At 27.4% G+C, this 18,161-nt stretch overlaps 2 protein-coding genes across 3 annotated transcripts in view; one reads left to right on the top strand and one right to left on the bottom strand.

The window, feature by feature from the left end:
- otp (orthopedia) overlaps positions 1 to 12,678 on the bottom strand; it is a 51,520-nt gene extending 38,842 nt beyond the window's left edge. The window contains exons 1-2 of one of the 2 annotated variants that reach the window (XM_065510930.1): positions 11,438 to 12,678; positions 6,506 to 6,729 (exon numbers count right to left, since the gene is read on the bottom strand). In XM_065510930.1, the coding sequence (XP_065367002.1) occupies positions 6,506 to 6,536 (31 nt within the window). In that variant the 5' untranslated portion in view covers positions 6,537 to 6,729; positions 11,438 to 12,678. The remainder of the gene's footprint in view (positions 1 to 6,505; positions 6,730 to 11,437) is intronic. The other variant, XM_065510931.1, reaches the window with a different exon arrangement.
- The window catches only part of Ipk1 (Inositol phosphate kinase 1), a 239,513-nt gene that overhangs the window by 194,693 nt on the left and 26,659 nt on the right, over positions 1 to 18,161 (top strand). The gene's annotated exons all lie outside the window — the stretch shown is intronic.

The following is an 18,161-nucleotide window of genomic DNA, read 5'->3' as shown; positions in this document are numbered from 1 at the left end:
ACATACATACATACATATATAACAAATTCTAATATATTTTGACTTTTAACTTGAAAATGTTGGCAGTAAACGAGGACAACGTCAGGATTTCAAATAATTTATATTTCACTACTGCTACTACTACTACTACTATCACAATTACAACAAACATAAATATAAAGCGGTGGCGTTGAATGTATGACAGGAAGAGAGATACAGATGGAAAGGAAGTAAATGAATTTAATGGAATACACCTATTTATTTACAGTTAACATTTTAGGGCTTAAAAACTTTTCCTATCATGTCTGCGATGCTTACGCAGGGATTAATTAAATTAATTTTACGATTGCATTTGTAATTTAATGTTTTGTTACACTGTTACACACTACTTTTGAAAGCAGCAGCCAAATATGGCAACAAAATACCAAAAAAAAACACAAAAAATTAAACGAAATTAAATAAAACCTTACGTGTGATACATATTGTTGGTAAAAATTCCAAATACATACATATGTATTCATTTGACCAAGTGTATGTGTAAATTTACAAAATTTGTTTGTTGAAATTGGATTGTAATTGTATGCGTACTATTATTTATTGCGGTTTATAGCTACAAACGTATGCGCTTACATCCATGCACAACATTTATTATCATTGTATTCAAATTTATTATCTTCGTTCGTATTCAAAGTCATTCTAATTTGAAAATGCGAATAAACATACCACTTGTTTCGATACTGCTGCAAGAGTCCTTTTTTTGTGTTTCTCTGTACACATTCTCGCGTTTTGTATTGTCAGAAATATTTACATAGTGACTGAATAAAATTCATCCATGCACACGGTTTTTTCATGCACTTACACACCCAAACACGAGTACGCACACCTCCAAATGAGTATAGTCTGGTGATGGTAGGTGGATTTTCATTGCGTTTTATTTTAACGATTTGTTCGTTTTTCAGAATTTTCTTTTTAGTTTTCGTTTTTGGAAAATTGCCTAAAATTGCATGCTATAAATTTGCGTTTGTACGCAAATTTTAATTAATTAATCGCTGCATGTACATGCATAAACGTATATGTATCTTTATTTGTTTGTGTGTGTTTGATAGTCCCAGCATACATTCCGGTTTGATATCAAATTTAAAATGAATTCACATCAAACCTTTCTCAATTGTTAAATGCACAACGAACGCACTTGTTACTTTTTGAAATGTTCAGTGTTCAGTGTTTTTAAAGAACAAACTATTCTTAAATGCATTTGTTTCCTCATATTCATAAACAATTTTTAAATTTAAAGAAAGGTTTATAAAACATAATTTCCATATAAAATTCGTTTAATAAACCTTTAAGACATTTAAATACTATTTATGAATTGGGGTTTGTATTTCCTTACTACATAATTATAGAATATTGATTTTATTAAATGTGTATGCAAATGATTTGAGAATTAGTTAAACATATTTGTTATAAAATTTAATATTTAAAAAGACTTTCGATATCAAATTAAGAAAATTTAATTTAAAAATCACGAGAAAATAACATAATTATCCAAACGTTAGGCTTTGTGTTAGTTGGGTGAACACTACCAGGTTTCAAATCCATACATTCAAATGAGTGTTTGTGGATATGTGTATGTAAGTTCTTCTGTACGTATGTTTATTGTCCATATGTTATTTGCGGTTTTGTCTTTTGCAAACGTTTTTCAAATTTCTAACTAAACTTCTGGTTTTAGTGGTTCACCACTACTAAGCCGCGAAAATGCCTAATGTGTTTTATTTATTTTTTGTTGTTTTGTACTGCAGTATTATGTATTGATTAAATGCAGTTTCTATTCTTTGGTCACATTCAATAGCCAATATGTGATTTAAATAAAAAAAAAGAAAAACCATTACTATTTTTTCAATGTATGTATATTAGGCCGAGTCGATTTGTATGGACGATCAAAAAGTAAAAAAATCGTATAACAGAAATGCAATCTACGGAAAATTCTAAGAAAGTTTCCTCAAGAAACCATAGGTCTAAAATCAAATCCTATCATGCACATTTCGTATTTTATCCAATAAAAAAAATATGTATATGTAGATTGGATAAAAGACAAAATGCGCAAGACAGAATTTGATTGTAGACCTATGGTTTCTTGGGGAAAATTTCTTAGAATTTTCCGTAGAATTCGATTCTGCTATACAATTATGACATTTATAATAAAAATCAAAACATAATTGTTATTTTCTGATCTTTATTTTTTTTGTCAGAAATAATTGTTATTTTTTGATTTTTATTTTTTTTTTTCAAGAATATTTGTCAGACTTTGATTTTTATTATTTTGGCAGATATAAGAATTAATTTTGAGTTTTATTAACATATTATTTACATACATACATATGTATATGTAAATAAAACTCAAAAATTAATTCTTATATCTGCCAAAATAATAAAAATCATAGTCTGACAAATATGTCTGACAAAAAAATAACAATTATTTCTGACAAAAGAAATAAAAATCAAAGTCTGACAAATATTTCTGACAAAAAAAATAAAAATCAGGAATTTAAAAATCATGTTATTTTATGAAAATATAGTTGAAGACGATCCAAATGGTATGCTTGGCATGACTCTCCGATATTTTCTTGTGATGGCTTTTTTCCTTTGAAATTTCAAGAATAATTATTATTTTCGGTCCCTGGTCGAGTGGCAGTCGAGTCCCAAGAACGGACTATCAAATTTTTAAACAATCTCATTATGAGCGATGATGCACATTTTCATTTGTTAATAAACATAACTGCCGAAATTGGGGTACCCAAAATACTAGAACAGTGCATCAGCGACAATTACACTCTCTCAGATGACCATGTTGGAAAATTTTTTACGTCCGGTAGTTCTCAATAATCTTAACATATAGTCCCAGCAAGAAAAAAAATAAAAACGTTATAAGCATTTCAAGTCAGTCGATGTTGTCCCTTTGTACTTTTGAAAATACTATAACTTTTTCGGACGAATTTTTTTGAAATCCTCAATGCTTACGCACGTACAACAACTTTTTTCAAGAAATCAACTAACATCATCAGTATCTATCTACAGTAAAAATTTCAACTTATTCCGATTACTCTTTCATCTCGAAAACAACATTTCAGACCATTTTCGTGATAATGTGTGACTACTTTTATACAACAAAAAGGTATTATTTTAAGTTAATACAAAAGTTGAAATAGTTAAGTTGCATCGTATATTTTCATAAAAAGGGTATTATTTTGAGTTGAGCCTTTATTCTAGTTAAAAATAATCATATTGTTTTATTTATATTTGGTTGTATTTTGAGTTGATACTGTTTTGTTGATAAAATTGGTTTTACTTTATGATTTTATTTCGAAATGTGGCTCTTTTTATAATAAAATTGTTCACATTTTTTCAGAGAAATTATTGATTTTTTTTGCAATAACTGGAAAAATTTAAAAGAAAAACAATGTAATTATATTTTTAAATTGAATTCACATACTATGATGTATTCAGATTTTCAAATTCTCTTAAAACAGTTATTATCATCTACAGAAAATTCTAAAATTTTGAGTTAATACCCTCTTGTTGATCAAGTCCGATATATAGTATTTAGAAAGGTATAAAATAAAATATATATTTTTATTACACGTAGAAGTTTATGTAGTACGGGAATAATACAATTAATATGAATATCTATTCAAAATTTGATATTCCATGAAACTTCAAAGTCTTTTTAAATTTATATTGTTAATAAAAACGTCATGGCGACAAATAATTAGATTTTTTTTGCTTATAATTTCATTAAACTGACTGTATTTTTTGCTTTACTCGCCTAACGTACTTTTTTAAAAACATAAATCTGTTTTAAATCTTATTTTTAAATTGTTTACAATTTAAAACGATTTGTTGCCGATTAAATTTTCAGAATTTATTTGAAATTGGAAGATTTGCTTTAAATTGCATTTAGTTATTAATTTATGGAGGCCTATTACATAAAATATATGGCCTTCTGGTCTGTTTATGTAAGAAAATTACCAATTTACTTTCGAAATATACATAAATAAGAAAGAAGTATGCAAGGATCAATTTCTGCTCAAAACTGAGAGAAAGTCTTTATTTTTAGCTAACTATAGATTTTATTGAGAATAATATTTGTAGAAATTGTGGTCATTGCAAACAAAGTTTTGAAATTTTGAAATTTATTTATTTTTTATTTAAATGCCTTATTTTATTTTAATTTTTAATCATTTAACATCTACATATCGCTCATTTGCTGCAACAAAGTCATAATTCAAAAAAAAGTTGTTTCGAGAAAAACGGCTTTGAATGTTTTATGACATTTTACTATTTCTTAAATAAATTTTCAACAAATCATGCGATTTCAGAAATAAAACCTGATTTAAATAGTAGATATTAATATCTTTATAATCTGTATTTAAACCAAATTTTTACTTGTCATATATACGAGAAAACATGAATTTTCATTTGGCGTTTACAACAAAAAAACACTCTCATACAAAAAATAATTGACTTTTTTAAAACTGATAAAACTATATGAAAGACTAAAGAACGGCGCATATTTTATATTACTCAGTACAAAACACCCGGATTTTGAGTTATGACGTTGTTGCAGCAAATGAGCGATATATTTAAACTCCAATATTTATTGATATTCTATTGAATTATTTCGTTTTATGAATTTCGAAAGTGAATAATATTAAATTTGCACCAAAAGAATATTTATGATCCTCATTCTCTATGTAACCGTCAGCAATTCTCTTCAATTGCGAAACAAATTCCGTAGGTGTTTTTCTGTATCCATAAAAATGCATTCATTCAGGCAGATGTAGTTTCATGCATTCTTACAGCTGTATACATACATTTACGTGAAAACTAGTAAGGACGCCCGAAAGTAATGCTTTAAAATCAAATTTTATTTGGGATTGTTTTATTACATAAATAATAACTCTTATTCAAATAACTTTTCATCTATTTTTATTCAGAGAAAAAAAATGACAATATCCGCTTATAACCATTTTTGAAGCGTTAAACTACATACTTTAAAGTGAGAAACAATTTTGATGGTTTCGGGTGTCCTTATTATTTTTCACATAACTGTATGTATATCTGCATGGAGCTATTGGCAAGTGTGAAAAATTGCCATAAATTAATAATCGATTAAATTAAAATAATTAATTACTAGTAAAAACGAAATGGCTGGCTGAATGCAGTAGTAAGTAAGTACACACATACATACATATGTAGATAATAAATAATATAAAACTGCAATGAAGTAAAAAATAAATATGATTGTATATCTATCTATTGGATACATTTACACACAAACAATCCATAATTCATGCAGTAAATTCAGAATATTGCAAATGATAATAAAAAAAACAGCTACATTGCAGCTCTTTTCACCTGACCAATATTGGAAAGAAAAAATATGCAAACAAAATAAAAAAATGAAAGTGCTTAAAAAAAGAGATGTTAATAATGTGGTGAGAATACATAATTTACAAATAAACAATCTTGCACACATAATTATTTATCTGATTGTATATATTACCAACATACATACGTACATACTCATGTACGTACACAATAATCAATGTAAATTACTTTAATAATAATTATATAAATCATTATCATTATGAGTATAAACAAATTATTTAAAAGAGCAATTATAACAATTATCACTATCAGAGCATCATCAACGAAACATACACACACATTCGCTCACAAATACATACAAACATACAGGTGATTTTCAATATTAAATCTGGGCATCTGGATGAATTTCTTGTTTTTGTTTCTTTTTTATTTGTATTTTATAATTGTTTCGAGTAAAAAAACATCAATCTATTCTTCAACTCGGTCATAATTTTATTTGATTTTTGTGTGCAACACCATAAGGCATTTGTTGTTGTTATTTTCATTGGTAATTATGGTTAATGAAAAGTTAATTATTGCTAAAATATTGTAATAATTATTCTGTTCATTATTTGTTTTTATTTATTGTTAATAACATTTCATTTCATTTCACTTTCATTCATTCACGTATTCACTCATTTGTTCGTTCTCTCATTCATTCATTTATTTATCTACTCCCTGCATTGTAGTCCATGTCCATAATTATCACTCATGTCAGACCGTCATTTAGTCAATGTGTTCATTCATTTAGCATTGATTGTGATTATTATTATAAATTAAATACTTTATTATTGCTTTTATTTTTACTTTTTTTTTATTTTCAACTCATAATAATAGAGTTGTTTCTATATTTAGAGTGTATTTATTGTGTATCTGTAGTGTATAATTGGAAATCGGAAGTATATTTAAGAAATTAGTTTAATTATTTAAATAGTTAAAATTAAAGTAAAATATTATTCAATGATTAACATTAATTTACTGTAACCATATAATTAATTGTATGTTGTTTAAAACCTGTTTGCATTTCAAATTGTTATTGTTGAGTTCAAAAATGAAACAGTAAACATGTGTGGGAATTCCTAGATCTGAGCACACTTACCCAAAACATTGGCCCCCAGATTGTTCAGCATGTTTGCCGAAAAATTTCTAATCGATAATGTCGACAGTTTGCAGCTTTAGTCAGTGCCTTTGAGTTAAAGAAATGTGTGTGTATACTAAATTAGTTTTCCAGAACTGATTCGTATAAATAATTATCACAGCTGATTTGGTATACACATTGTTCAATAGGATTCAAAATTCCAGTTAATTTTTATAGAGTTTGATCTGAAATTGTATAAAAAAAAGAGTAATGAAATATCTGATAAACTGATAATATTTTATATTAAATCATCCCCTCAATAAAACAATAGTGTATAAGCATATATAGAATAGAATGCATAATAAGAATCTACATAACTGATTTTATATGTGGTCAAAATTTGGAGAAATTCTACTTCCACAAAGTGGGTCAAAAGATCAATTGAAATATTACTTTTGTTCCTGATGTTTAGTAACACAAAAATTATTTCGACATGGCAAAAAAATTATACACTATTGTTTTATTAAGGGGACGAAATGTGTCTTATACTTAAATAAATATATAAATAAACAAAAAAGTTAAAGAATTAAATCATAATAAAAGAATAAAATCATAATTATATTGAATTTATTATAAATAATTCAATATAAATATTTATTTTCAATCACGGGAATCCGGGGAATTTTATTAACCCAATAATTGTGACTTAAATGTTTTCAATCTGTATCTCAAAGTTTTTGTCATTCAATTAGGGTTCCTAATTTCTCATTCCCGGAAAATAATAAAACGAATATTTTCTATACCGGAAATTCCATGAGAATTTTTAGTTCTAAATTATAAACAACAATACATTTCAATGAATTTATCAATAATTGAATTGGGAATTTAGCACATAAAAACTAATTCTTACTAAAATATTAATTTTGTATTTCCAAAATAACTTTTTAATGAATAAATTTATTGTTTTTCGAATAAAGTCTTCATTGACTATTGACTTATTTTTTATTATTTTTTTTATTTAAGTTTGTCCAACGTTTTTTAATTGTTAATAATATAATAGTTACACTCGTAGTTTTCAGCGGTTCAGAACTTCAAATTTTCAAATTCGGTTATATAAATCGTAATTCTTCATTTTCAATATAGAATCAGAAAATTTGAGATATAAATTTTCCGACTTGTTTCAGAAACTTGCTAATATAACACTACTTTTTAAGCATATCGGGGATTTGAATTTTCCGAATATCGAGAAAAACGCAATTATTGACAATCATGTTGTCTATAGACCAATAATATATACATAACATATATTTTGGCTAAGTTTTAATGGAACAATTTCAGAATATTCTAATTAGGAATATTAAATTGGCTACTAATTTTTACAAATAATTTATTATTAAAAATTTAGTTTACCTTTGATTTAAATTCAAATAGGAAGGTCAACATTTATTTTAACCATTACGCTTCCATTTGGAATATATAAAAATCTCTCTTGGTTTATAGTATTTATTCCCAGGGACCGCAAATAATAATTATTCTTGAAATTTCAAAGGAACAAAGCCATCACAAGAAAAATCAGATAGTCAAGTCAAGCATACCATTAGAATCGTTTTCAACTATATTTTCATAAAATAACATGACTTTTAAATTCTTGATTTTTATTTTTTTTGTCAAAAATAATTGTTATTTTTTGATTTTTATTTTTTTTTCAGAAATATTTGTCAGTTTTTGATTTTTATTTTTTTTGACAAGAATATTTGTCAGACTTTGATTTTTATTATAAAAGTGACCTAAAGCTGAATAAATAATTAAATTTAAAAATAAATAAAAAGGTCGAATAAAATACAATTAAAAGTATGAAATAATTGTTATTTTTTTGTCCGACATATTTGTCAGACTATGATTTTTATTTTTTTTGGCAGATATAAAAATTCATTTTTTAGTTTTATTTACATATGTATATTTACATACATTGTATACATACATATGTAAATGAAACTCAAAAATTAATTTTTATATCTACCAAAAAAAAATTAAAATCATAGTCTGACAAATATGTCTGACAAAAAAATAACAATTATTTCGTACAAAAAAAATAAAAATCAAAATCTTACAAATATTTCTGACAAGAAAAATAAAAATCAAAAAATAACAATTATTTTTGACAAAAAAAATAAAAATCAGAAAATAACAATTATGTTGTGATTTTTATTATAAAAGTCATAATTGTTACAGTTTATTCCGGCTTAAATATGTATTTACATATATATGTATATAATCATAAAAAGGACGATAAAACGAAAACTTTTTAGTCAATTTAAACTATTTGGTCAGATTCGTTATCGGCATGTCCAAATTAGTAAGAAACCCAATATTTCAATTGGAAATTATATAAAATAAATTAATTTTTATGAAGATAGACCAATTACAAAATAAAATTGCAAAAATATTTTTTTTTTTTTTGAAATTTATACCTACCAGATTTCAGTAAACAGGCTCACATAGACGGTCCCTCGATATAATGAACGTTTTTATTGATTTTTCATAGAAAGGTAACGTAATATGTACTATGTAGTTAATGGCGGTGTTCGATGAAACTTTAGAAACAGATTACATAAGGTTTAAAAAATAAATTTCAGTCATATGTATTAGTGGTCAAAATGAAAACGCAGTAGCTCGCGGCACTTATTAAATGTTATCGATTTGACTCAATGTTTCTGCGTTGAATTATCATATCAATACCCCTAATTTATATACATATTTATAGTTATTTTTAAATTATCAAATTTCCCGACAACTATTTATGTCGTTTGCAGGGTACGGCAATTGAAGTACTACAAAATGAAATCATTATACATTCTGCACATATTGTCAAGATTTGATTAAAAATTTGCAAATAATATTACAAACTTAACATCTATTTCAAATTCATATGCTTTTTAAGCAAGGCTGGCTACCGATTCGAAAACGATAAACTAATTTGGATTATTTCGGTAACGGTATTTTAGAGGTAACGGTAATTGCAGTTATTTTGATAACTTTAGCCTAGGGATAACAGTATTTGATCTTGTTTCGATAACGGTATTTTAATGATAACTGGTAACAACTGTAATTTCATTATAAATGAAATAAAATATCGGTAACGGTAACGGTATTTCATGTTGGCGGTAACGGTAGTTGAGCTGAAATGGTGATTTAGGAGTAACGACAGCATAGCGGTAATGGTAGACAAGTTCCTGATCTTGGATAGTACAGTTCATATCATGATGAAACGTTGTATTTGAAGTCTTGTAAGACCGACTCAATAATATATGTATGAGTATTTTGCATAAAAACATCTGGTTAGCCAGATTTGGTTAATTTTATATTACTAGAAAATATCAGTGGTAAATTTAATCTTTCTAGATTCATGTATTTAAATGTTATCGGGGACAAAATATGTATAGTGTTTAGGCCGAACAAAGTTTTTCATATACTTTCATTCAAAACATTTTATCCGTTCACCGCAAATATTTTCCAAGAAAAAGTTCTATAAAAAGCAATACAAAGTTGTTGTTAAAATTGACATCCAATATCTTTAAAGAACTTTCGAATATTCTATACAAAAAAGCTATATTAGTCTGTACCGAATCTTATATACCCATTTTTGCCCATTATCAATACTATGGAAACGGTATTTAAAATAATTACTTATTTTATAATTTTGTATGAGAATTTAAATTTATATATGTATACATTAGTGAAATTTCACGAATTTTATTTCACTAAGAATCACTACACCGTGAAATTTCAATCCCCATGTTAAAAATCGATTGAAATTTTTAAATTTTGTATTTTTACGAAACTTTAAAATTGAAATCTAACCAAATATAAACATATGTATAAATAACGAATAAAATAAATTACGTCCGAAGATAAATTAACTTTTGGTGATTTTTTTAACTTTATAGACCAGAGATGAGAAACTTTGAGGGAACGCAAATTCAAAAGAACCACCTCAGCTCTGACTTTGTAAAATTTATTTAAGATATCATCAATGGTTCACGAACTACCGTTATGTTTGTAATGGTGTCTATTTTTTGTTATTTATGAAATTAAATAAAACTGTTTACTTTAAGTTTTCCTTAAACGTTTACTTTTCTTTAAACAATCAATATTTGAGGCGTATTTAAACTTTGGTCTCTGACTGTATTTTAACTGTCTTAAATGTAAATATCTCATTTTGGTTTCAGGTCAAATGTTTATATAAATTTTTAATACGGCACTAAGTCATATTTATTAATATGTACATATTTCACTTTTTTTTTAGTAATTTTTAGATTGGTTTAAAATGAAATCCAAAACTAATAATTGCAGTAAAAAATATTATGTATAATGTATTAATTTTTTCAAAATTAAATAAATTAAACAAAATTTTAAAATGTATAAATTGTTAAAAATGTTTTTGATATAATTTTGTCATTATCATAAAGTTCAGAATAGACGGATTTTATACGTGTTTTGTCAAATCTTTGTTCAAACTGTACATAGCTTTATATATTCTTAAAGCCGTTTGGAAATGTAATATGTACAAAACACTCACCGACGGGGTCGATTTAAAATTACACAAAATATTAAAATTTATATTTATCTATCGAAGATTTTTGAATTAATTGCTGAAAAAGTTTTCATAAAATAATATTTTTTTTTCAAAAATATAAAAATATACGTTATTTAATTCCTGGTATCATCAACACCCCTCCAATAGTAAAAATATTGTATAGTATATGTATAGGCATTTAACGTTTTTCTCCACACTATAAGTACCAAGTTTACTATTCAAAATCTAAATATTCGATTAACATAAAATTTAAAAACTAGTCTATTCATGTAAGTATGTACAAATATAAGATTGTAGGTATGTATGCATGTTTGTACCAATAAAATCAAAGTGACCATAAGGTCATTCAAACTTACCTCTGCACAGATGACCATTTAAGCCATATTGGAAAAAATCCATAAAAAGAATGAAGCAATAGTTGTAAAAGTAGTCGGAAAAGAATTAATTAAATGAAATGTTCTGGTTTTATGGCACAAACACCAATTGAATGGCCATAAAGAGACTCATTAGAGAGATGATGATGATGATGGTGAGGAAGAAGAGAGTCTTTTAGATAAAGGTTGGTCGACTTATTATTCCCGTTACCAGAACAAAGTTGTTTATTATTGTTATGTATTTTCGTTTGGTTGAACACTTTTAACTCAAGTTGCGATTTTGGTGTGAATATCCGCACACCCTCATTCTGTAAGAAGGCGATGATAGATTTAATGAATAAACAAATTTTATATTATTTATATTTTATTAGTTTTTTTGTTTCTATTTTTGAATTGAGAATCTATTTCATATTTATTTATTTATTTATTTCACTGTTGCATATGCACTCGAAAGCATTTGAGATTATTTTAAATAACTATGTATTTATTGTTATTTATTAAACAAGTGTAATTGTGAATACAATTATAAATATGTATACATTTAAATATTTATCCATTTATCGATTTTTCGTATACATATTTGATTGTACATTCTTTTATTTCTTTTGTTTTTTATTAAACATTTTTTTTTGCCCTAGGGACTATAGTTTTAGTACATATTTGGCACTTCCGGTTTAGTGAATTTTTTTCTATTTGGAATTTTGTTGCGTGTTTTGTTGTGTTGTTAAACCGCGCGTTATACTCGCAGTGCAGACGATTCGCATTTGACAATGAAGCAGTCAAAAAAAGTATCGAAACGTTGATGTGCCTCAATAGTTTACAAAACAGGCAAACGCAAAATAAATTCAATTGTATTGCGAATTATACAAGATAGACAGATAGATACTTTTGCCCACAAAGCGCCCACTCTCGTTATCGTTGTAGTCGTCTTCGCATTGTTTCACAACGCATCGCAGACAACAAACCCACCCCATTTTTTCAGTCTCAGTTTCATGATAATCGGAAATACGCGAAAATAATTTTTTATGGCTTTTGGATAAACTCTATACTATTGCGTTTTAATTCTTTTACTCTGTCTACAAAACCAACAAAGCTCAGAAAAAAAGCAAACTAATCTTTGTCGCTTAATACACACACTCAAAGGCAAATGCAGCCAGTGTCAAATGAGAGTAACAAAGACAAAATTATTCAGAAACTAAAATTCAACCAACTCGACTCCATTGATTTTTCACAAGATGGCCTTTCAAATGGGGGTGGGGATGTGTCTGTCTGTCTGTGCAGCTTTGTTGTTGTGTCCTCAACAGTTTATCTCATGTTTTATCACTGATGTGCCGCTGTTTTGTATGAATTGAGAACAGCAGGTTGCTTGACAATGCCATATAGCTGGTGTATTTGTATCATCTTTATGCTATCACTCTCTCGCATACATTATTAATGATGCTGCTCTTTCACACACTCAAGGCGTGGCCAAATTCTCATTATTTTCTCTCTCTATCTCTTTATTATTACTATTGTGAATGATTACTTCACGTAACTTTCTATACACCTGTTTGGCATTTCTTGTATATTAATTATTAGCCTTCTGTTATTGCGTTTGACTTTGTTTTGTTTATTTTGTAAAATGCCTCTTCATTTCAAGATTGGTATTTATTTAGAATTTTATTTCAAGTTTGAACTTCTTTTTCCGATTTCTATATACATATGTATGTACGTATATATTGCCGATTTCTGGATTTTCATGACCGAATCATAGCAATTGATTTAAAAATGCACAACTAACATAAGTTCTTCTTGAATATTCTCATTGGCGTTGTTAGAAAGTATGTATGTTTACAGTGGAGTTCGCTTAAAATAATCACCGTTTACAACTTTCGTTTAAAAGAACCAACCAACCGTTTGTAATTTCTATAATATTAATTTTCGTCTCTATAATGTGCCAGTATCGGTCAAAAGATATTGGAAAAATCTGCCGCACATCATTTAGGTACAGAACTAATAAGATTCTCTATTTTATTAGTTTGAAATAATTTGTATGGAAACAATTCAAAACACTTCAAAACTAATGTCTTACGTTTCAAGACGTTTCCATTTATGAAATAAAATGGGTCCTTAAAGTACTGTTTTTTAAACAAAATTCTAAATTTTATAAAATAAAAATGTTTGAAGTGTAATTTGTATAAATAATAATGACAAAAAGGTTTGAAAGTTGAGTATTTTGCGTGGGAATAATGTTGTTAAAATGTATACCGATTTCAATTCAAAATATGATAAAAAAGTCCTGTCTAAATTGCAAGAACGTCGAAATCGTGGGTTCTTGATCGTTCGATTAATCGAATAATTTCTTACGAATAATTATTCGAACAATTTAAAAATGATAATTTTTGAACAAGGAATAATTCGAACAATTTTATGTAGAATAATCGAATAAAATGAATAAATGTACATAAGTATACATATATTTACATTTATTAAATTGTTTAAAATTTTTCATAATTCATAGCTTCTTAAAATTAATGAATTACAAAAATTTTATTGTTTCTGAAATTCGACAAATAACTAAAGAATATAATAAATAAAATAGGTGTTTGTTATTTAGCAAAAAAAGGATATGCTGGCGAAAAATTAACAGAATCGCAGTTAATAATCAAAATATTAGATAATCAAAATTTCATAGATTAAAGTGGTGTTGAAAGTGATGGCGAATGTGATTTTGAAACGGTCGTCGTAAGTGATATTGAGGATTACATTTATAATGATTACGTTGAAATAGTAAGAAATGTAAGTGTTGCAAAATATTTAATAAATCTAATGATAAACACAAAATATTGTAAACTTACGTTTGTTGCAAAAAAAAACATGGATTTCGCCTTATATATGATGTTAAACATCGTTGGACATCTTTGTCTAACATGGTAATAAACTGTTTTTTGCGTATCAAACTTTTGATATCAAACTTTTAAAAGATTTGTGTAGTCCCCTAAGATCACTTGATTAACCCCAAATTATTAATACCCAAAAATAGAGCAATTTTAAAAAAATCCTAAGAGAGGGATATGAAAAATCTTTTTTATGGAATATATAAAGTAAGAATAGAACTACTTAAAAGATACCTTGGTGGGGATGTTGTTAAATATACTTTAGTATTACAATTAATTAATTTACAATTTACCTTTGGATTTTATGTTTTAAATTCAAATACTTAATTCTATAATACATTTTTCTAAATTTGATAACTCAAGTACACGCAGAGAATAAATATAGTTGGGCATGGTTACTGTAACCATTTCAATATTGTTACAAGTTGTTTAACTATATTATAGTCACAGTAACCATTTACATGATTGTGGTAACCATAATATGGGTAATTTACGATTCACATGATTGTATCAACCATATATATGGTTACAGTAAACAAATATATGTTTGTGACAACCATTCATATGATGAAGGACTTATCATATTATGGTGCTCTCGGCTTAAGGCTTATCATAATCTGAGAACAACATATTATGATAAAATTATTCATCATAAATATGGTTGCCACAAACATATATATATATGGTTGATACAATCATGTGAATCGTAAATTAACCATATTATGGTTACCACAATCATGTAATATTTTTAAAAATCTTGTAACACTATTTAAATGGTTACAGTAACCATGCACAATTATATTTTTTCTCTGCGTGTAGTCATACAATAATCACATCGAATTCTTGTCATTATTATTTTAAATAAAGTTTTATATAAAATATAATTTTCTTCTGCGTCTGTCTACTCAATTGGTTATGGGCCCAGACATGAACGAAGAAATTTTTGCAATTTTTGCAAATTTTTTAATTGTCGCAATTTCAACAACTGGAAGTTTCGCTTGGAAATTGTTCTGGACGAACATGGTTTGCGAAAATTTATTGAAGAAGATGTGGAGAATATTGTTTCTAATGAGTCTGATGCAGTGAAAATTGCGGATCTTCGTCAGAATGACAAAAAGGCTAAGTCAATAATAATACGCCGTATCGCTGATGCATATTTGGAATACGTGAAGGACAGTACAACAGCGTTTGCCGTTTTAAACTGCCTTGTTAAAGTATTTGCTAACAAAAGTGTCTCAAGTCAATTGTTTTTGCGGAAAAAGCTACTTACAATGAAATGTGGCGAAACGGAAGATTTGGAAGCACATTTCCGAAAGTTTGATGGTTTGGTGAGACAGTTGGTTGCTTCAGGGGCGAAATTGGAAAAGCTGGATATTATATGTCATCTATTATTAACAATGACTGATTTAAGTTTTTCAGTTAATTATCTTAGCCAATTTCAAAACTGTGCAAGCGAAAATCACTGGCAACATTTGAAACGAACTCAAATACGATTCAAAATCAGATAATATTATACTTGGTTACTCAGATGCTGACTGGGGATGTGATGCAGAAGATCGCAAGTCTGTCAGTGGAAATTTATTTCAAATTTATTGATGTACTGTATCCTGAACAACTAAAAAGCAACCAACTGTTACACTATCATCGACCGAAGCCGAATATGTTGCACTTTGTGTTGCAAGTTGTGAAGCCGTTTATATCAAAAAGCTTTTGTTAGATTTGGATGTCAAAATCGAATCGCCTATAATTATTTATGAAGACAACATGTCATGCATTAAATTCGCTGGAGAACCAACGGAGCATCAACGAATTAAACACATTGATATTAAATATAATTACGATCGCAATTTAGTGCAAGATAAAATAATTCGAATTGAATACAAGCCATCAAAAGAACAAGTAGCTGATTTATTTACGAAATCTTTGCCAAGGATTCAATTTCTTTTATTTAATTGGGCAGTGGTGTTAAATATACTTTAGTATTACGATTAAATAATTTACAATTTACATTTGAATTTTATGTTTTAAATTCAAATTATTTTATAATACATTTTTCTAAATTTGTTCACTCGTTATCAAGTAGTCATACGATAAACACATCAAATTATTGTCATTATTATTTTATATAAAATATAATTTTCTTCTGCCTCTGTCTACTCAATTGATCTAGTGGGCTAAAATTGAGCAATTTTGCAAAATCACAAAATTTTAAAATAAACGGCTCTAGAAAACGGAGGGAGTGGAAGTCCCCCAAGCCCTCCTTGTGTCTAGTAGTCTTAGATGTCCTCTATCAGTAAACAAAATAACCAAGTGATTACACCCACTTTCCTAAGCTACAAGTACGATATTGTGGATTGGATATAAAAATACCCACTTCGGCATATGTGGGGTCTAAAACATATGAAATATGAATTTAATTTTTCAAGTAAAAATTTAGTTTTTTTTAGAAAATCATAATAAAAACATTTAAAGGTAAATATTTATGTTGACAAAAATGGTAGTTATGTGTGTGTAGGGGTTTTTAGACCCCACAATTCGTGGTGGCAGTCCGAAACTAATCTAGCAATCTAATCTACCAATAGCCACAGAATTAGTAGGCTTGTCCTAGGAGGAAGTCTTTGGAGACAGTAGCTACATTTTGTCGATTGCAAATGGGCAATTTAGTCTGCATTCGATTTAATATGACAGGTAAATAACTGCTTTCTGAAGTACAATACAAAAAAACAAGTGTCAAATTTCCCTATCTCTTGATTTCTTAGGACCAGTAAAGTGACGACTGCCTCCGCCATGCAATACCTGGGAATGCTTAAGTAGCAACTGTCTCCACTCTGCATTACAACGAGTATATTCTTGCCGAATTATCCAATACATACAAGTTAGAGTCAAACAGGTGTTTAGACAATAGTGAAAATTAGTGTATTTTACGGGTGTACTGAGTCCTTATCGAACTGCTGGGTAGTGTTAGAGAGTTCCATTCCTTCTCAATTTCTTATTAATTTGTGAAAACTTTACCAGAACCACTATTAAGTTGCCATGTTACCATGGTTTTAATAATAGTCATAGAAAAGTGGAATAGGATTATTATTGATGCAGAAATTCCCAATAACCCCATATATTTTCTATATAATGTTTCCTAGACTTTCTCTTCATTAACAAAAATATGGTTCTATATTACGGAGACCAATATTTCCATTATATTCAACGTCAAGATACAAATTTAGATCTTATAAATACACTCCATGTCAGACTTACCAGTCTTTTCATTAGTTATTTGAATTTCATCAGACATTATAATATTTTCTAAAAGTATCAAGCTTATCTGATGGAAAATATCTGTGGTTTGCGTTTTATTTTTCTCATCTATTTGTAATTGTTAGCCAACAACTGTTAAAACTTTAAGATGTTGAAGAATTTTCGATAAATTTTAGAACTTTGTCAATTTTTACCGACTTATTATTGAATTACTTTTACTCTATCAAAAATGTAACAATATTTTTTATCATGCCAGTCTTATGTTACATATCTACAACTAGTTAGATATGGTTAGTTTCAACTTTTCACCATCTATATAATAGCTATAATAGCAGGTGCGGATCCAGTTCAACCTTTTAATTAGAAATATTAGAAATTGAAACAGGAAATGGTTGGTTTGAAGTGTTCTACGTTTTGGCTGTTTGTTTTAATAGCAATTATTTTTGAAGCATTATATTATTTTAACAATATCAAATTCGTTTTTAATTTTCCGTTAAAAAAATATGTTATTCAAATAAATAAAAGGTTACCTGTAACTTTATATAGATAATAATAAATGTACACTTAGATGCTATGTG

The sequence above is a fragment of the Calliphora vicina genome, chromosome 5, assembly GCF_958450345.1.
Source record: "Calliphora vicina chromosome 5, idCalVici1.1, whole genome shotgun sequence".
Taxonomy (NCBI): domain Eukaryota; kingdom Metazoa; phylum Arthropoda; class Insecta; order Diptera; family Calliphoridae; genus Calliphora; species Calliphora vicina.
The sequence above is the reverse complement of the archived record's forward strand: the minus strand, read 5'-3'. Positions and strand labels throughout refer to the sequence as shown.